Raw genomic sequence first — 21,307 nt, 5'->3', positions numbered from 1 at the left:
CCATGGTGACATATTTTAAGAATGGGTTAGAAAGGTTATATTCGTGCTGTTTTCTGCCTGTTCCTGCTTGGGACATGAGCCTGGTGGTCAAACTCATGGGACCAGCCTTTGAACCAATGGCAGAATGTTCCTTGCTTCATGTCTCTTTGAAGGAAGCCTTCCTGGTTGCTATCATTTCAGCAAGGAGAGTGTCTGAGTTGAGGGACCCTATCCTCATAACTACTGCATACAGTCTTCCACACAGATAAGTGCTGCTCAGGCTGCATCTGTCTTTACCACCAAAAGTGGTCTCCCAATTCCATCTGATGCAAGAGATTTTCCTTCCAGTTTTCTATCCTAAGCCATGTGCTTGTGCTAGGCAGAGAGTGCTGCACACACTGGATGTGAGAAGGGCATTAGCCTTCTACGTACATCACACTACGCCATTTTGAAAGTCCACATAGCTGTTCTTGGCATTGGTGGAATGCATGAAAGGCGATTCGGTCTCTGCGCAGTGTATATCTTCCTGGGTAGTGTGGTGCATATACACTGGTTACAACATATCAAGGGTCACTCCCGCGTTGGTCATAGATCACTCAACTAGAACACAAACCTTGTCAATGGCTTTAGCGACACAGGTTCCCATGCAGGGGATCTGCAGGGCAACCGCGTGGTCTTTGAGTCATATGTTCATGGCTCACTACATGCTCGATAAATTCTTCAGGAAAGATGCAGCAGTTGGTAGGGCAGTATGACTGTCAATGATTCTGAATTTCTGCCCCACCTCTATGGGGTAGCGGCTTGGGGAGTCACTTGATTGGAATCAACATGAACAAGTACTCGAAGAAAAGACAGTTACCTGTTCTCGTAACTAGTGTTCTTTGAGATGTGGTGTTCATGTCATTCCAATACCCACCCTTCTTCCCCATTGTCAGAATAACCGGCAAGAAGGAACTGAGGGAGGGTAGGGTTGGCTGTGCTATGTAGGTACTGATATAGTGGCTCCATTTTAGGGGTCTGCACAGATGACCCTATGGGAGCTGCAAGGGGAAAAGTTTGACACTTGCACGTACACCTGATTGGAATGGATGCGAACAACACATTGTGAACACCAGTTACGAGAACAGGTACTGTCTTTTTCCTGCCTTCCCTTCCCATCCCTTTGATTCCTGTGTTCTTTGTACTGTGATCAGAGGAGTTAGGTAAAGATGTCCTGTCTGTACATCTGTTAGAAGGCTATAAAGCAATGAACTATATTTCATCTTTGGAATCTGTTTGTGAAGTTTTCATCTTAAATTGAAGGAGAGCCTAAAAACTGAATGCCACTTCCACTTTCATTTACTGTTGGGAAATCCTTATTCCTGCTTTTAAAGAAAAGGATAAGGTTGCTGAAGCATTAATCAGGATATTTGCCCAAAAGTACGTTCTCTTTGTAATAAAACTTATGGCATGGTATGCAACCATTATGTTCTAATAATATTTTCTAATTATTTATAGCTTTCTTCCCAACAAATTTACTTCAAGAAGTGCATGATGACCGAATGTGGAATTAAATGGGCTTGTGAGTATTGTACATATGAAAATTGGCCATCAGCAATTAAGTGTACTATGTGCCGTGCTCAGAGACCTAATGGAACAATTATTACGGAAGATCCGTTCAAAAGTGGTTCAAGTGAAGTCGGTAGAGATTGGGATCCTACAAGCACTGAAGGAGGAAGTAGCCCTTTGATATGTCCAGATTCTAGTGCGAGACCAAGGGTTAAATCTTCTTACAGTATGGAAAGTGCAAATAAATGGTCGTGCCACATGTGCACATACTTGAACTGGCCAAGGGCGATAAGATGCACTCAGTGCTTGTCGCAGCGAAGGACCAGGAGCCCCACAGAATCTCCTCAGTCTTCAGGGTCTGGTTCAAGATCAGTACCCTTTTCTGTTGATCCTTGTGAAGAGTACAATGATAGAAATAAACTGAATACAAGGGCACAGCACTGGACTTGTTCTGTATGTACATATGAAAACTGGGCTAAGGCCAGGAAATGTGTGGTATGTGATCATCCCAGACCTAACAATATTGAAGCAATAGAACTGGCGGAGACAGAAGAGGCTTCTTCAATCATAAATGAGCAAGACCGAGCTCGATGGAGGGGAAGCTGCAGTAGTGGTAATAGCCAAAGAAGATCTCCTCCTACAACCAAACGTGAATCAGAAGTGAAAATGGACTTCCAAAGAATTGAATTGGCTGGTGCTGTTGGAAGCAAGGAGGAACTTGAAGTTGACTTCAAAAAACTAAAGCAAATAAAAAATAGAATGAAAAAGACTGATTGGCTATTTCTCAATGCTTGTGTGGGTAAGTTGTCTCTCTATTATGTTGGGCTGGTATCTGGAGGGGAATTGAAAGTAAATAAAAAGTAGTACTAGGTGTAAACAAGCTCTCAACATGTACTTTTGTAAGAATACTAAATTTTACTTCACAATTGCACTTCATTCAGTTAATTTATCTGCAAACTTGACAGAATTTGGCAAGTTATCTTGGGCCACATTTTCATTATATGGAGGTTCATCACTGCTGTGGTTGATCTTCTGGGGTCTGATTTAAGAGGGTCTAGTAAAGATCTTCTAAATTGAACTCGGAGGGTACCTCCATTGGTGCTGGTACTCCTGCTCCTTGTGAGGAGTTACGGAAGTCAATGGAAGCATTTTGCTCCCATCGACCTCCCACTGTGGAGACCATGTGGAAACATAATTAACATAGCTGGAGTTGCATATCTTAATTTGACCTTCCCCTGTAATGTGGACCTGGCCTTGGAGATAAGTAGAGCCATTTGGTATGTGATTAGTTGCATGAGCTCTTCTGACTTTATGGGAGCTGATACAGAATATGTTTTATTAAAAATATATTTAAAAATCAGGAACCAATAGTTCACACAATAGTGCACACAATAGTTCTCTACCTGTGTATTCAAGATGTACCAGTAGAATCACCAGATATAACTTGGGAATATTTTGTAAACAGTGTAGCGCTTCTATCAGCACAAGGCACTCAGTCAGTTGTTAAAAATAACACCAGAAATATGTAGCTCCAAGAAGCTGCATGCATAATACTGACCTTGAAAATGTTACATGAACATGAATAGCATGTTGTAAATATTTACAAGCTTTCTGAAAGTGCATTATATACCCAACTGACTTCAGTAATTCAAATATCAATTTTGTTTTTTTATTTTAGTGGTTTTCTAAGGAAATTCTGGAGTGTTCCCAATTCTGTTAAAGAACAGACACATGAAAGCAGGGTTTTCTCCATTTTGTTGATCTTGTGAGTTTTTAATTTTTGTGATGTTACTTCCCAGAAGCAGAAATTTTTAGGCTTACGCATATGAGCATATTAAATACTTGACATCTACAAAGATTTTTGGGCTAGGACACTGCTTTTGGAACTCCAATATACCATTTGTTGATCTCTCAGAAAGCGATTTTAGTGCACTTGGCTACCATTGTTCAACTGATTTGTGAAACAGAATTATGTAATCTATTTGGCTGCAAGTAAATGTTCCTATTGTGTATATGGACTTGTATTTCAGTGAGCTAATAGATAAGGGCTCTCCTTTTGATGGGTAAAGAGTTCCATACATAGACTTCAAGCTTTTATGTCCTCCTTTTGAAAGGAGGAAGATTCCTCTGTCATTCTTTAAAATTTTGGTGGCCATTAAAATGTTTAGGACCCCCCCCCCCCCCCCCCCCCCCAATAATTGCTCCTTTTCACCATCCCTTTTCCTTCCTTGAATGGAATATGTAAAACATCACATATGAGGGGCATGCAAGAAAAGAGTTATTATTGTTAGAGGTTCTGTGTCCTGTGATGTCTAACATTTTAATGCAATTTTTAGATGTCACTTCAGTGAAATGGGATATTTCTTTCCTTCATGATGTCTGAAAGAGTAAAAAAATTCTTGAAACTATCCTGCAGTATTTGCATATTCCTTATTTCTGAAATTTGAAATATTAAATATTTGAAAAATTCACATTCCAGAATAGCCAAAACTGATTTGTCTATTTTCAGTTCTGCACTAGCTGTAGGACATCGTGTATATTATTTCCTTATACAAATTAGCTTCCAGTTTCTTATTTTGTGAACTACCAAAATATGAATGCATTTTGAAGGTGCCTTGTTTTAATAAGATCCTTAGCAAGGGTCAGAGTGACCAAAACAACGTATTCTAATAGACACATTAAGTAAACATGAAGGTTTAAAAGCTTCTGGGGGAATCTAGAATGCCAATTGTGAGTAGCATGTGCTGAACTTTGCAGGTTTCATGATGAAGATTTCATGGATTTTTTTCCTGTGATGATACTTGTTAAAAGGTAATATCTTCATATGAAGGCCAATAGTTACCTGTAAGTTTGTAATTTAAAAGTTGCATTTTATGTATTTTGGATTTAATCATATTATGTAGAACATATGAAAAACATTAATATAAAGCTCCTTTCTTTCAGAGAGAACCACTATTTAAAGACACAGAATAATTACTGATTTAAAATATCTCATTTCTGAACTCAGCTGCAAGAGCAGCAGTTTTAACTTCTCAGCACTGATATGAAGATATCTGAACAAATTTAATTATGGGCTTGTATAGATATTAGGAAAGTTGCACGCATTTTAAATTAAAATCTATCTAGTTAAACTGGTGCAACCCCTTAATGTAATTGCACTTAAGTTAAACTGGTTTATCAGTGCAAACTAAGGATGTGAACATGGACCTGAGTACACCGTTAACCAATCAGCCTGGGCTCATTGGATAACCCTCACGGTTACACACAGCACACACTCCCTCTGATACAGAGGCAGCAGTGTGGAGAGTAGGTGGGAGCTTGTACACGTGGGGAGTTGGTTTAAAAGCTGGCTCCCCACGAGTGCTGGCTCCTGCCTCCCCCTGTGTGTAAATGTGCAGCTGCTGAAAGGGCGGTTACACATTTACACAAACACCTTAACATCTTGAATGCAAACTATTCCACTTAACAAATGAAGCTAAACTAATTTCAGAGAAATTGTTTTAAGTCCAGCTGTTAGATGTTTGTACCAGTTTACCTAGTTCAATGTATTTAAACTAGTGCAACTGTTCTGACTTTGATCATGTTTTAACCGATATAGGGAAACGAAATAATTTTCCAACAAAATTTAAATGTACAACAGGAGAACCCCATTTCTCCTTTTGCTAGTCATGTTTAATAGCCTGTGTACTAACAGCACTGTCTGAGGGTCTCAAAGGGTGTGAAAATGGTAAGTAATGACAGATTTCATAGATGATGAAATGTAAGGTGCATAGATTGTGGTAGCTGAGAACAGAAAGCTGTACTCCCAACATCATTGTTTTGCTCTAACTCTCAGATCGTGTTGCCTCTCCAGTGTTCAGAATTACATTTGACACAGGGTATGTCTACACTACAGCACTAATTCAAACTAACTTAGTTCGAATTAATTCGAACTAAGCTAATTCGAACTACCGCGTCTAGAACTAAAAACTAGTTTGAATTAGCGTTTTGCTAATTCGAACTAGCATGTCCACATTAAATGGACCCTGAACCGGGCTTAAGGATGGCCGGAAGCAGTGCCGGCAGGGCATCAGAGAAGGACTTAGAGCATGGAGATGCTGTCTCAGGCTAGCCGAGGGCTGCGCTTAAAGGATCCTGACCCCCCCACCCCGGACAGACAGTTCTCAGGGGTGTCCCGCTTGCAAAGCAGTCCTGGCTTGGAGTGCCCGGAGTACCCACACTGGGCACAACACACCACTCGGCCATCAGCCCGGCTGCACTTGCCGCAGGCTGCCATCTGGGGAGAGGGGACAATTGGGGGGCTGCAGGAGAGCTCCCTCCCCCAGAAGCCCGCAGAGCCAGCCCAGTCCTCCCCATCGGGGGCTTGTGCCCCATTCCTCCCTCACCTCCTTCCACTTACCCTTCCCTAGCCCCTTTTCTTGATGTACAAAATAAAGGACAATTGTGTTCAAAAATGGAATCCGTCTTTATTGAACAAAACTGGGGGAAACTGGGAAAAGGAGGTGGGAGAGGGGAAGAGAGGCTGGGGGGGGGCAACTAAAATGATCAGGGGTTGGGAACAGGTCCCAGATGAAGAGAGGCTACAGAGACTGGGACTGTTCAGCTTAGAAAAGAGGAGACGGAGGGGGGACAGGATAGAGGTCTCTAAAAGCAGGAGTTGGGTGGAGAGGGTGCATACAGAAAAGTTCTTCATTAGTTCCCATAAAGAAGGACTAGAGGACACCAAAGGAAAGGAATGGGTAGCAGGCTTCAAACTAGTAAGAGAAAGTTGTTCTTCACAAAGCAAAGAGTCAACCTGTGGAACTCCTTGCTGCAGGAGGCTGTGAAGGCTAGAACTAGAACAGAGTTTAAAGGGAAGTGAGATCAAGTCATGGAGGCTGGGTCCATGGAGTGGTATTAGCCAGGGGGTAGGAGTGGTATCCCTGCCCAAGGTTTGTGGAAGGCTGGAGAGGGATGGCACGAGACAAATGGCTTGGTCACTGTCTTCGGTCCATCCCCTCCAGTGTCCCTAGGGTTGGCCGCTGTCGGCAGACAGGCTACTGGGCTAGATGGACCTTTGGTCTGACCCAGGACGGCCATTGTAAGCTCAGGGTTGGGGGTCTCAGTGGACCCCCTTGATTTTCATGCACACCTGCTCCTGGGTGGCCAGGCTGGCAGCTCTCCTGCCCTAGCTGGCCACTTTCCTGTGCCCAGTGTGGAGATCGTGGACGAGGTCCACGATGTCTGCACTAGCCCAGGCGGGTGCTTGCCTCTTGTGGTCCCGGGCAAGCTCCCGGGAGCCGCCAGCCTGGTCCCGGGAAGAGGGGGAGGGCTGGGGGGCATCGGGTGGCTGGCTTGATCCGTGCCAGGTGCAGGTTCTGCTGGCTGGGTGCTGGCAGGCTTGCACCTGGCATGGGCACCGTAGCCAGCCCGTGCCCCTTTAAGGGCCCCAGGGCTGGGAGGGGGGGCATACGAGTTTCCCTGGTGGTGCCCAGAGTGGCCACCAGGGAAACCTGGGGAAACCTCCCACTAGTTCGAATTAAGGGTCTACACACCCCTTAATTCGAACTAGTAAGTTCGAACTAGGCTTAATCCTCATGGAATGAGGATTACCTAGCTCGAACTAAGCGCTCCGTTAGTTCAAATTTAATTCGAACTAACGGAGAGCTAGTGTAGCGCCTAAGAAAGTTAGTTCGAACTAACGGATGTTAGTTCAAACTAACTTTGTAGTGTAGACATACCCACAATGATTTGCATCTCAGCATGGAGAATATGTTCTGTTTGTGCACAGAGGCACATGTTCTTGACGTAATGATCATACTTTCAAGTATATATCTTGGGAAGTGGTAGAAATTTTGCTCTTGTTGATTTTTGGTTGTCATTACAATTGCATTTACAATCGTAAGTCTGAAAGAATTTTTAAAACTTAATTTGATAGGATGTGTTTATATGAACAATCTGGGGAAAAAAAAGCTTATACTGCTGCTGTTGGTATGATGAACTCCCCAGCAACTCTGTATGCCTTGCTTTGTCCCTCATCCCATGTGTTCTCACCTGACTCCACAAGAAAGGTATGAGACAGCCTCTCCCCACCCTCTCTTCAGGCTGGCTGAGTGGGCTACCCTTTCTTCTGGTGCCATAGCAGCCCTTAGTGGGAGAAAAGTGTAATTGCAGTGTCTTCCTGGTCAAATGCATATTTCTACATACAGAATTCTTGCAGTAGTAAAAATAATCCAATGTAGTAAGCAACAAATTGGTGTGTTGACTTTGTGAAAACGTTTGACTTTAATGAAGCTACTTGGTAGATAGATTATCCCTGCTTTTAACTTTTAAGAAAACTTATGCTGAGTAGCTTATAGCATGTCTCAAAGTATTAATTTACAGTCCAAGGATGAAGAAAAAGTTTGATTTTTTTTTTTTTTCCTACTTGATGCCTTTTAACTAATTTTCAATCCTCCTTTGGATTGCAAAGCTCTCATAAGAACGGCCATACTGGGTCAGACCAAAGCTCCATCTAGCCTAATGTCCTGTCTTCCGACAGTGGTCAATGCCAAATGCCCCAGAGGCAGTGAGTACAACAGGTAATCATCACGTGATCCCTCCCCCGTCATCCATTTCTAGAAAAACTGAGGCTAAGGACATTATTCCTACCTATCCTGGCTAATAGCCATTGATGGACCTAACCTCCATGAATTTATCTAGCTCTTTTTTTTAACCCTTTTAAATTCCTAGTCTTCTCAGCATCCTCTGGAAAGAATGTTAGGGCAAGGATGTTAAATAATTGGGCTCTTCAATTAGCATAATCTGCATTTCCCAGTAAAACTAATGCTATACATTATATAAAATGCTATAAATGATATAAAAATATTTTTCTGTAAGGGAATCCATTAAAGTTGCTTTATATTCCAGCTTGGCAGACCACCTACTCCCTTTGGTCTGAACTGAGAAAATGTGAGGAGATGTGTTTATGTGTGTACAATTTATGTAAAATATATATAAAAAAATAAATGGGGGGGGGAGAGGTTAGTGTGCAGAGTTTTATGCTTTGAAAACTATCCAATAAAATGTTTTCTCATTATATCCATAACGTACTTAAATTGGCTTACCAGCCTCTTACTTTGACTCAAGTTTGGCCTAAATTGTCCTGTCACACTGTAATGTGTCAAGGTGGTGTCAGTGATGTAAAATTTCTCAGATATGGAGCTTTGGAAAGGATAGACATACAACAACATTTAGACAAGCGTAAGAAACAAATGAAACGCGAATGATAAAATGTAACTTGCTGTTTGTACAGCTTTTGAAATGTGCCTGGTATTTATAAAAAAATTCATGTTCAAGTATAACTTCTTCCAAAGTGAAACTCCCATTAATGTTCACTTTCTACTACACCCCACCTCAATTCTCCAATATGTAGCTAAGCTTTTCTTTCTAAGGAGCTCTAGTGACAGAAAATATAACTACGGCCTTTTGGTTTTGGCTTTCTAGTAGCTTGGTCTTTGTGATGCTTTGTCAGTTTTAGAGACCTTAGTCGCCTTTTAATTTTCCCCATGCCTAGTGGAAAAACATTGATTGGTTGGCATATTTTTGTAAATGTGGCCAGATTTCCAGTCATTGATATTGGTTCATTGTCACTTGCTCTTCTATTTCACTTGTGCAAGTGGTCTACAGTTTTAAGACAAATGGTGATAAAAGAATGTACTTTCATTAATTTTATGATCTAATTAGAATACTTTTAAGAGATTGACGTTTTTATAACATGACTTCAAATAGTCACATGTTATGAAAACAACATTGTTACAAGTTGAAGACTAATAAGCAACATTTTTATAACTCTTTGATCAGCTGTTTAAAGTTGATTGGTCTATGATAAAATACATATTTTCCTTCTGCTTATTTTGGTTAAGTGGTCTATGAATGTTTCATATGCACATCTAAAATACTTAGACTAACCTGTAATAAAATCTTGTTTTTGAACAACATCCTTAAAAAGGACCATTAGTTCATTCCTAGTGTGCCTACATATGCCTCTGGTTAGTTTTGCTTCATCCCTGAGGTGGTTATGGCTATTATAGGCTGCCCTGTTTGTTTTCCCCTCAATTTGATTTTTAGAAATGGCATTATGTATCTAAGTGTTCATAAAACTAACATGCTTCTTTTGGACAAAAGTTAGCAAACATGGTACCTTGTTGGAGTGCTGAGAGGAATTGAGAAAGGAGCCTGCCTTTTCTTTGAATGTTGGGAAGAATGGTTAGCTAGCTATTATCTGGTGCAGCAGAATGATTTATACGTTGAGGGTATATCTACATGTACAGTACTGCAGTGGCACAGCTGGTGGACCCTCTGTGCTCATGGGAGAGAGCTCTCCCTTGACGTAGTTAAACCACTGAGCTCCAGGTTTCTGCTTCCACTCCCTCCCCCATCAGCTCCTAACTGGGCTTGGAGTGCCTAATTTTCAATTTGGCCGGGGCACATGGACCCATGCATTAATCCACCAATTACTGTAGCTAGGAGCCTCTGGCAAGAGCACTTCAAGTAGCATTTGGGTGATTGGACCCTACTTCTGGGAGCCTTCTCCAGCCACAGTAAATGCTGCAGCTGTTGCTTTCAGAACCCTGTTCTGAAGGGAGTACAAAAGTGAGGGTTACAACCCTGCAACTGCTCTACAATATGACTCTCCCTCAATCCCATTTTGGCTGGGACTTCCCATGCTTACTGCACCGTGAAACTTGAGATGTAAAAACTAAACTGACCAATCTTAAAACCTTTTGACAGTGAAATTGACCACAATGGACTATGAATTTGGTAGGGGCCTATATAATAGATGTTCGCAGTGACTTACTGTAAGCTATTAGAGACTTACAATATGGAGGAGATGCATGTCTGTAAGGATAGTTTTGTATACTTGAGATGAACAAGTTACCAAGGGAAGCAGTGCCTTTTTGGAAGTTAAGCTTTCTCTACAGGGCCACTGGGTAACTTAGTATTTTGTGCTGTACAGAAGGTCAGAGTGAGGGTCTTATGACCTCTTTTGAGATTAAACTCTGACTGTGTACTGTCTTAACCACTATTTATAGGTAGGGTTGGTAGTACTACCTATTAACAGGGTTTCCCAGCACTTTCTCTGTTTTTAGTTGCTTATTTTCCATCAACTAGTTGATAAGCAGGGGAGCCACAGTGGGGTTAGCTCCTGGTCCCAGCAGCTAACCCTGCTGTAGCTCTGCTTTTTAAATGTATTAAGAACCAGTAGATTCCCAGCTTGCACCCGGTTGCCACTACTCTCCTGCCCCCTTCAGAGATGGTGCTAGGGGGAACTAGCATTTAAGCTGGCTCCCCACAGTACCAGCTCCTGCTCTCACCCCTTGTTGCCTCTATTAGAGGTAGCAGGGCGGGCGGGGGGGAGGAAGAGGGAAGTGACCATTCGAGGGACTAGCTGCTTACATCCCTAATACTGAGCAGGACTACTCCTCAGTTGCAGCTGTGGGCTTGATACCAGAGCCATCTCCTCCATTGGATGGTCTGTGGGGCCCAAGGTGACCTGAGACATTACCAGGGCACCTGGAGCAGCAGTAGGGGGTGGGCCCCTCCTCTGGACTCAGCAGCGGTGTAGGGAGCTGCAGGAGGTGGAGTGACCCAGACCTAGCCTGCTTTGTCACCTCTTAGCTGGGTTGCTCTGCTTCTCTGCAGTGGTGGGAAGTGGAGCTCCTTGACCTTGACCTCGGCCCTAGCCTGCTCCGCTTCCCCAAGTGATGCGAGATGAGGTCCAGGTTGCTCTGCTTCCTAACGCTTTGGTAAATTTGGGGAGGTTGGGGTGCGGAGGGCAGGCACTGATGGTGGCTGCTGGGACCAGGCCTTGTAGTATTCCCTCCACATTGCATCGCTTGGGGGGGGGGAGGGGGGGAGGGCACAGTGGAATGGGAGGAGGCAGGGCAAAGGTGGAGCAGGCTTAGGGAAAGAGTTAAGTAAGGGCAGGACAAAGCCTGGAACAGAGCATGTGTTATCCCAATCCCCACAACCTTCTACTCCCCTAGGTATGGCACAGTTGGGCACTTTATGGAGCCGGGAACCTTTCTGTCCTGTGCCTGTCCCTGCTGTTGACCAAGTAGTATGAAAGAGGAAGCAGCCTCATCTGGTTCTTTTCCCTTCTGAATCCAAACCTAAGGAGTTAGGGGGTGAGAGGGTTGAGTAAATTAGGGTAGCCTAAGGATATGGAGAGCCTGAGATTTGAGGTAGAGAAAACATTAGATCAGCTGGGCAAAGAGACTGGGAACCAGTGGTATGCTTATGGCAGAGGTAGGGAGGAATCTGAGCAGCCAAGGGAAGTGCAGTGTGGGTAAAGAGAACAGGGCAAGGAATTCAGGGTGGGGTGGGGAATGTAGACACTGAGGCTATGTCTACACTGCAAGGTTTTTGTGCGAAAACCCGTGGAGCGTCCATATCTCAAATGCGCTTTTGCGCAAGGAAATCAAGAGTAGAACAGAGGGCTTTTTCCGCTGTAGGTAAACCTCCTTTTACGAGGCTCAACTCCCTTTTGCACAAGAGTTCTTGCATTTAAAAAGGCAAGTGCGGACACTCTAGGGGGCTTTCTTGCACAAGAAAAACCCCTATGGGGGGGGTGGGAGGAAGCACAGGTGCTCTGATGGCCAGGGATCGACAATTAATGTAATCTACTCGCCCATGGCAAGTAGATTTTAGCTAGGTATGGTCTGCGCATGCGCAGCGTGCGGTTCTGCGCGCCGCTTTGGCAAACCCTGCTGATTGCTATTCACAAAATGGCCATCAGAGCTTTCTTGTGTAAGAGCGTGAAAAGCTTTCTTGTGAAAAGCACATTGCTTTTGCGATGTGATTTGAGGTGTGGACGTGCTTTTGCGCAAGAAGTTTTTATGCAGAAACTCTTGCGCAAAAGGCTTCTTGCGCAAAAAGCGTGTAGTGTAGATGTAGCCTGAGAGGAGGAGGTAGACTGGGTTTATGTCTATTACAAAGAAAATCTAACAGTACTGAGTCTTAGTGATCAGCTGAGATTATGGGCCTTGGGCTGCGAGGCTGAAAACTGCTGTGTAAATATATTTCGAATCCTTTCAAAGAATAATTACGCTAATTGTCATTTATTCAAATGATAAAGCACAACAACTTCCTTAAGTAGATGTAGTAGTATCTCTGTATATACATGAAACTACAGCCTTATTTACCATGGCATTACCATCTGCATATGTATAGGTACTCTGAACATTTGTAGTTTGTCCTTATATGCGCAGTCTTGCACATGATTAGCTAAATGTTTTTAATTTGTTAGCATGGAAGCTTGTGTGTATACATTTTCTTACTTTAAATTGTTTCAGTTGAATTTTTTCCTGTTTATTTTGGATGTAATTTTTTTCCCCTTTTAAACCCTCTAGGAACTTGTTTATGTTCAATTGTATTGCTTTTACTCCACCATTATAATTAAAGCAATTCAACCCCTACAGTATGGGGATAGTTTCGTTAAGAAGATGACTTGACAAAAACAAGACAAGCTATTTACAACACTCACTTCCCTTCAGAAGAAAAAGGACAATAAACTGTCTAAACTCCAACATACCACAGGGGACTACAACTATGCTACCCTCAACTCACCCAACAACATTCCTGGCAGAAGTGTCTGCTCTATCTTGGGGATTCTTTTTCTGACCCGCCATTCCCATCCACGTGTTAGAGTTCTGCAGTGATCTAGAAGCCTATTTTCACCACCTCTAACTCCAGGAATATTTCCAACACACCCCTGGGGTCAGTAGACTTTCTGAAGTGATGTGCCAAGATTTAACCCTCCTGCCCCGGGCTGTGCTTTAGCACCCACCACCGGGGGGGAGGGGGAGTCACTGCATACCATGCTTGGTTCCCTGTCCTAGGCTTCACTCTGGCTTTTCCTATGGGGAGGGGAGGAGTAGCACGTGCATGATTCTCTGCAGTTGTGTGCAGGATCTTGGGGTGTGTGTGCAGGAGCAGGCTTGAGAGTAGGGTGTCTGACCAGAGGGAGGAGCAGGGTTCGGGTGGGTGTCTGGCCAGAGGGTGGGGATGCAAGGTCTCAGCATGGAGGGATGTATGGTTTGGGCGGCACTTTCCCTCTCCCCCTGGTCTGTGATAGGGTTGGTTTATTGTAACAGTGACTCCCATGTGGCAGCCAGAAACTGCTCCACACATAGAATAAGTTAGTGGCCCATGGGCCGATTGTGGAATGGAGGGAGTCCGGCCAGTGGGTCTGGGCAGGCTGGTTGGGATCCAGCCTCCCAGCACCTGGATGACAGACTCCAGCAACTCTCTGGGGCTCTTTGGCGTTTCAGAGTGGTGAGGACATGACCATGGCAGCAGAGGGGCCTTCATGGGCAAGATGGTGGCCGGTTCTCCTTTTGCCCCCCCGGTGTTGCTCTCAAGCTTTCTGTCCTGACATGTCTTCCCATTGCTCCATTGGCCAGATTCTGGTCAATGGAGCAGTGAGAGAAGCCTGCAGGCAGCGTGTTGGTGCGCTGCTTTGTTCTCTAGCCAGGAGAGAGAGGATGAGGGGGGCACGTGCATGCATGGAGCTGTTTGTGGCTCTAGCTTTTTCCCCAATTGCACAGTGAGGCTTGGGGTTGTTTTCTCTCCCCTGCCCCCGTGTGCCACTGAAAATCATCTTGCATGCCTCTTTCAGCATTTGTGCCGGACGTTGCTGCCTCCTGTACTATAGCATGGAACCAAATCTATATGGACATTTCCCTAAAGCCCCACTCATGAGTATTTTATCTGCTACCCAAGATCCATAAACCTGGAAATCCCAGATGTCCCATTATCTCAGGCATTTGCACCCTTAACCAGATACTCCTGCTATATGTTGACTCTTTCCTAAGACCCTATGCTACTAGTACTCTTCTAACTTCCTGAGGAAAAACTACAGTGCATCAGTAATCTTCCTAAAAACACCATCCTGGCCACCATAGATGTAGAAGCTCTATGCCAGTATTCCAGATGAGAATGGAAGCTGTCAGGAACAGTATCCCTGATGATGCCATGGCACACCTAGTGGTGGAGCTATGTGACTTTGTCCTCACCCACAACTGTTTCTGATTTGGGGACATTTTATGCCTTCAAGTTAGTGGTACTGCTATGGGTACCCACATGGCCCTACAATATGCCAACATTTTAATGGTTCACCTAGAACGTTTCCTCAGGTCCTGTCCCCCTAGCACCTTTCCTCTGCTTATGCTACATTGATGACATCTTTGTCATATGGACCCACTAGAAGGAGACCTTTGAAGAACACAGTACAAATAAATGATGGTCACATAAACACCACCCTGTTCTGAAAACCTACCAACTGTTGTTCTTACCAACATACCTCTAGCTTCTATATAGGACACATCACACAATCTATTGTCTATAACCAAGCCCTAAGATACAACCATATTGGCTCTAATCCCACAGACCAGAGACAAACATCTTCAGGATCTTTTTCAAGCATTCTTAAAACTTAAATACCCACTTGGGGAAGTGAGAAACAGATTAACAGAGCCAGATGAGTACCGAAAAGTCACCTACTTCAAGATGAGCCCAACAAAGAAAATAACAGAACAACCCCCAATTTAAATTTCTCAAGTGCATCACTGACAATCTATAACCTATCCTGGAAAAAGATCCCTCACTCTTGTAGACCTTCAGAGACAGGCTCGTTCTTGCCTAGACAACCCTCCAACCTGAAGCAAATACTTACCAGCAGTCACACACCATGCTGCAGAAACACTTATCCTTGCAACAAACCCCATTGTCAACTCTGTCCACATAGCCATACAAATGACAATATTACAGGGCCAAGCCACAACATCAGGGGCTCATATACTTGCACATTCAGTAATGTGATCAGTGCCCCTCTGCCATGTATATTAACCAAACCAGACAATATCTGTGCCAAAGGATAAATGGACATACATAACATATCCGGAATGATAACACACACAAACCTATAGAGGAACATTTTAACCTTCCTGGACATTCAGTAATGAATTTAAAAGTAGCCATCCTTCTACAAAAGAACTTTTTATCACCTGTATACAGAGGAGACAGTAGAACTGGAGTTCATTTACAGATTCAACACTATCAACTTAGGCTTGAATAAAAAATTTAACTGGTAAATGCACTACCAGAGCAATTTTCATTATTCACATCTCCACATCAAATGCTGCGAATGTGAGACACCTACCCTAACTTAATTAGTCTCATTAACACTGGTCCTATAGTGACAAAGTTTTTGCTGTGTTATAGACACATACCCCCTGGATTTTGTAATTTCCACTCCAACTCACCTGATCAAGTGGGTTTTAACCACGAAAGCTCATGGCCTAATAAATCTTAGTTTCTAAGGTGAAACAGGACTCCATGTTTTTTACAGTTACAGACTCCCGTGACTACCCCTCTGAGACTTCTTTCCATAGGTTTAGGAAAATGTGTTGATATTGGATACCTTTGTATACACAGCTGTTGACACTAGAAGATGTATACATTTTAATTATTTTTGTTAAAAACCCACTTCATCTCAGACCAAAATAGTTAAATTGATACAAAACCAGTGTTTGTAGGCCAAGTGTTAAGGTTACAATGTACTGGCTAATTGGCTGTGGACACAATTTTCAGTGTTATGTTGATTGTTGAAAAAGATGCTGGGGGATGTCTGCAGTAGGGTTACCATACATCTGGTTTTTCCTGAACATGTCCTCATTTTCGCTTGTTAAATCTTTGCCTGGCTGGCTTTTTTAAATGGCAAAAAATGTCTGGGATTTTGCCCTGCAAAGGGGATCAGTGAGGAGGCGCAGGATTTGTGAAGGTCAAATTGAATGTTCAGAGCCATGTACTCAGACACTAACAGCTGCTCTGCACACGCACCTGATGGGGAAAAACAAGTGGTGGCAGCGGCTCCAGTGAGACCCAGGGCAAGTCTGATGGGGGAGTTGGCTGCGTTAACCTAGCAGGAGGAGGATATGCCCCTAGCTCCGGGGGTGGGGAAGAGCACTGGGTTAGAGTTGGGAGGTTGGCGGGGTGGCTCGTTCTGAGTGAGGGCAGGGCATTGGCTTAGAGCAGGGGGTTGGGGTGCCTGGCTCTGAGGGAGGGGTGGGTGCACTGGGTTGGAGCGGGAGAGCTGGGGGGGGGTTGCTGGTTCTGTGGGAGGGCAGGGGCTTTGGGTTAGAGCAGGGAGCTGGGTACTAGAACTTCTGGCTTCTTTCCTTTCCTGTAGGTGGGCAGTGGGTCTGTTGGTTAGATTTGGGGGTTCGAGTCTCAGCTCTGAGGACTGTGGGAGCTGTTGCTTGGTGGAGTGGACAGGGGAAAGGAAGGGATTCTGGAAAGCAGGATTCCTGGGTTCTTTTTCTAGCCATGCCACTTCTCCCCTAGGTGCCTTTAACTTTATGCCTGCTTCCCCAAGTCTGCTGCTCGTCAGTTTCAGCAGCGGCAGCGGTGGACTTGCGGAAGCGGTGGAGCAGAGCAGCTGGGGTACTGCCGGGTTGGTCCTGCAGCGCTGCCCCTCACCCCTCTGCTCGGCGATAACTACTGCAGTCTGGGGGTTGGGGAGCCCGCTCCCTTCCCGGAAACTCTCGGTGGCGGCGCAGAGCTGAGTGCAGCTGGAATGGGGCAAGTTCGGTGACTTAGCTCTCTCCTCCGCTGCCGCTTGCAAGCTAGTGGCTGGGTTTCCCCAGCTGGCCTGTCGCTTGCAGCTGCACGGGGATTCCCCCACCTTCCTGCAAAACAGCGGAGGGTTCGCCCCTTGCTCTGCCGTTCCCTGCCCAGCCCCCGGACGAAGTGCGGGTCCTGGCAGACCTGTCACAGCCCACCTCCGAAGTACCTCCCGATACTCCAGCATATCCGATAATCCGGCACCACCTAGGTCCCAAAGGTGCCAGATTATCGGAAGTCTACTGTAGTGAGGACACACAAAGTGACATAATTACTACAGTGGTTGTATGCCGACTAAGCTTAGGTGGACAGATTTTTATGGTACAGACATTTCCGAAACCATGAAAGTGCTGCTTCTGCTTGCTTCCCATTATCTCCAAGTCTGAGTTTTCAGTGATTATTTTCTGTGAAAACTAAACAGACATGGTTTAAACTTTAAAAAAGAACAAAAAACCCAAAAGCCAAAAACACTGTGGTGAAACTATCAGACTGAGTGAAATGCTCAACTATGCACTTTGAAACCAGCCCATTCTTCTCACTAAAATATTCGGCTGCGTTCAAACTTGCCAAAAATTCCTTATTTTAAATTTTTAGTTTAAGAAAATCAGACACAATTCACTGACTGTAGTTGAATAAAAGAGCTAGTGGCAAAACTGCCTGAACTTTAGTGTCCCTCTTGAATCTAGTGTTCTGAATCCTTTTTTTAACAGCATTTGGTTGTGGGGAATCACTATGTTTTGAAATCTGTTAGGGAGTGTGAGTACTAATGAAGGTAGGTTCTGAGGTGCTGGAGCAGCTAGCATCTCCTTGCATCCTCCGAAGCAAAGAAATATTTCTATATTCCTTTCACCACTGAGGTGGATGGAGTTATCGGTTAACTTGTAATAGAGTAAGACTTAGCAGTTGCTGCCTGTCCCCAAGTGTAGGGGTCTTGGAAGTTTCTGGCAGATGAAAAAGAAATAAATGCAATTCTAGAGCAGACATAGCAGGGACCACATGGGCCAGTGGGGTGGGGCAATGTTTCAAGACTGAACAAACCAAAGGCTCTTGGAGCCACTAGCTGTGGTTATTTATGCCCTTGCTCTTAATCGTAGTTCTACAGAACTGGCATATGAGTTTCCACTCCCAGACTCACATACAGAAGGAATTATCTTAAAGGGGGGGGAGGGGGAGAGAAGGGGAAAGTATTGGTGTATATCAGTGTATCTTAAATTGGTCCATGGACCCACTCTGAGAACATAGCTGCTATCGGGATGCAATGTTCTCAGAGTGGGTCCACAAGCCACTTTGAGAAACACTGGTGTATATGTAGAATATTCTTAAAAGGCAAATGCCAGTCTTATAGTGTGTGACATTTAATAACACAAAGAATGTGGTGGTATGAATGTATAAACTTGAGCATATATTGGAGATGACTCCTAGTTGCTTCATTCCAATTATTCTGAAACCAAAGAGGAGGAAAATATATGCTTAGCTTCTAGTTAGCAATGCCTTTTAAATTTATTTTAAAACTGGGGGGGGGCAGAGGGGGAGGAAGGAAATCATACTCTTAGAGTAAAACTTGGGCTATTAGAAAACATTAAGTATGGTATACAACAGGGTGGCCAAACTTACTGACCCTCTGAGCCACATATGACCTTGTTCAGAAGCTTGAATGCCAGAATGTGCTTGCCAGGGCTCAGAACTTCAGTCCTCTGTGATATGCCTGTCAGAACTTAAAACAGCAGTTCCTTCATGCAGCTCCTAGCTGTTTTCCACTATCACTTCATGTGGAGCTAGAAGGTAGGGACTGCTGAGGGTAAAGAGGAGAGATGTGACTTAAGCTGTTGTGGGTGGGGGATAGTCCTGCACCTTTAAATTGTCCCCTCCCTCCTCAACAACACTAGTTGCTTTTAGCAGAAGTTCCCAACTCCTTCACCCCTTATTGCAGGGCAGCAGCCCCAAGTTCCACTTCCATGGTAGGTAGATGGGTAGAGTGGGAGGGGGTCTATAAATTGCACTTTAACTGTAAAAGAGCTGCATGTAGTTCAGCTCTCCCTGGGTATACATAGAAATAAACAAATTTGTTTCTTTTAATCTTGGTTGCTGACAAGTGCTGCCTTTCTAAAAAGGTAATATTGTTGGCTAGAAAGGCGGTACAGATTGGACCTCCCTGGGCCTGACTGGCCCCGGATAACCTCTCCTGGTTTGGAAAAATATTTATTTTAGGTCGTCTGCTGATAGCCCCCTTCCTGCTTCCCCTCCCCACAACTGGGCTTCCTAGCTCCCCTCCCCAGCTGAGCTATGTGCTAGCTCCCGGCCCCTCCCCAGTTCAGCTGAGCCATACGCTGGCTCCCTGCTTCCATCCCTTGTAGCCCAGATGAGCTGTGTGCTGGCTCCCAGCCCCCTCCCCCCTCAGCCCAACTAAGCTGCATGCCTGCTCTAGGGCCCCCATACTCCTGCATTGCACCAGGACACTCTGGTCCTGGAACATCCATGGTCATGCCAGACCATGGATGTTACTGGCCCAGAGAATCCCAGATTTTAGAGGTGCATCTCTACGCATTAACACAAGACTGATATTTTCACACAAATGTGGCAGTTGATCAGGGAATCTCAGTATTATGTATGACCTACGTAATAGAAGAATAATTTTAATATGAAATTGACCTTCTAACTTGTATATTAGAATGGAATGTCAATTTCACATTACATTTTCTTTGTTCAAGACTTTTCTGTGATAAATGGCAAGATTTTAAAATTTGTTTGAAGGGATTTGTCAGAGCAAATGTCTGCACACACAGAGTACATATTTTGATTTTTGACAGGCTTTAAGATAAACTGCAGGCAAAATTGTCATACTAGAAATTTGTGCTAAGTGGACACTTTCATCATCCATAGTCAGAAAATGGCATGTGCTGAATTTAAATCAAGTGTTTCATTGGACTGCATACAACACCAAGCCTTACTTAGCTCACTGGCTCCTACTCTGACTTGGTGTCTTAGCATATGCCTACAGGAGTATGGAACTTGTTTTGGAGGTAAGGTAGGTTCAAGACTGCAAAATATGTAAATAAAAATAGCTGTGCGTGCAATTTTGCTCTTGTTCCCAAAGATTGGAGTCCAACAGGCATAGAAAAACACTGTGAAATAAGGTATTTTGATCCAGAATTATATCTTTATTCTCTAAAATGAAATTAATATGCTTTTTGTGTCTTCAGGAGTTGTAGAAGGTGATTTAGCTGCTGTTGAAGCATACAAGTCATCAGGAGGAGATATTGCACGCCAGCTTACATCAGATGAAGTACGACTGCTAAATCGCCCTTCTGCTTTTGATGTGGGATACACGCTTGTACATCTGGCTATACGTTTTCAAAGACAGAATATGCTAGCAATTTTGCTTACAGAGGTGAGGTGCTTTGGGCCTTGTTTAGATTAAATAAAGACTTTACAAAACCATACTATAGTTTGCAGTCTTTGGAGTGCAGCTTTCTTTGCTAGCTGATGGAGAGAAGAGACAAATGCACAAGTAGCTTCTTTGTGACTCTCTTCTGTTGGATTTTTCAGCAGTAGTTGTCTCAACTTGTGAATAGGTAGATAAGATAGTGAGACTATCTTACAAGTTTCTTGTAAGATATAAGCAGTCTGGTCATACTTCCTGACCTTGTTGCCTTGGAAGTAAGCTACTTTGCTGCCTGATCGTATGCTTTTGGCTGGGTAGAGGAAATACCTCTAGAGCAAACCATTTAGGGAAAATTAAATTGTTGTATCTGAGTATGCTGAGGAGTTACAGTAGGACTTGCTCTAGAGTGCACACAGCTCAGCTTGGGGTGGTGGATGGTGGAGCAGGCATTCAGCTACTTCTGTGCAAACTCCACAAATAGGAAGAGAAGTGACTTCACATGCAAAGGGAAGAAGTGTTGTGGCTGACTCAGGTTGGGTTGGATAACAACTTGCTCCAGTTTGGGAGGGGTCAGCTCAGTCTTGGATCCAAGTTTGATCTAAAAATTAAGCCTGAACCAGGTCTAGAACACGTCAGGTGATATGTAAAGTGCCCATTAGAGGCATTGCTAAGAGATGCACCCTCACGTACTTTCAAAATTGCCTCCTATCAGGGAAGAATTACTCAACAGAGCGTCAGTTCACTTCCTGCTCA

At 44.1% G+C, this 21,307-nt stretch overlaps 1 protein-coding gene across 1 annotated transcript in view; it reads left to right on the top strand.

The window, feature by feature from the left end:
• ZRANB1 (zinc finger RANBP2-type containing 1) overlaps positions 1-21,307 on the top strand; it is a 65,318-nt gene that overhangs the window by 20,697 nt on the left and 23,314 nt on the right. Inside the window, exons 3-4 of the mRNA XM_075935293.1 lie at positions 1,477-2,326; positions 20,373-20,560. Coding sequence (XP_075791408.1) covers positions 1,510-2,326; positions 20,373-20,560 — 1,005 coding nt within the window. The 5' untranslated portion in view covers positions 1,477-1,509. The remainder of the gene's footprint in view (positions 1-1,476; positions 2,327-20,372; positions 20,561-21,307) is intronic.

The sequence above is a fragment of the Pelodiscus sinensis genome, chromosome 8, assembly GCF_049634645.1.
Source record: "Pelodiscus sinensis isolate JC-2024 chromosome 8, ASM4963464v1, whole genome shotgun sequence".
Lineage (NCBI taxonomy): Eukaryota > Metazoa > Chordata > Testudines > Trionychidae > Pelodiscus > Pelodiscus sinensis.
The sequence above is the reverse complement of the archived record's forward strand: the minus strand, read 5'-3'. Positions and strand labels throughout refer to the sequence as shown.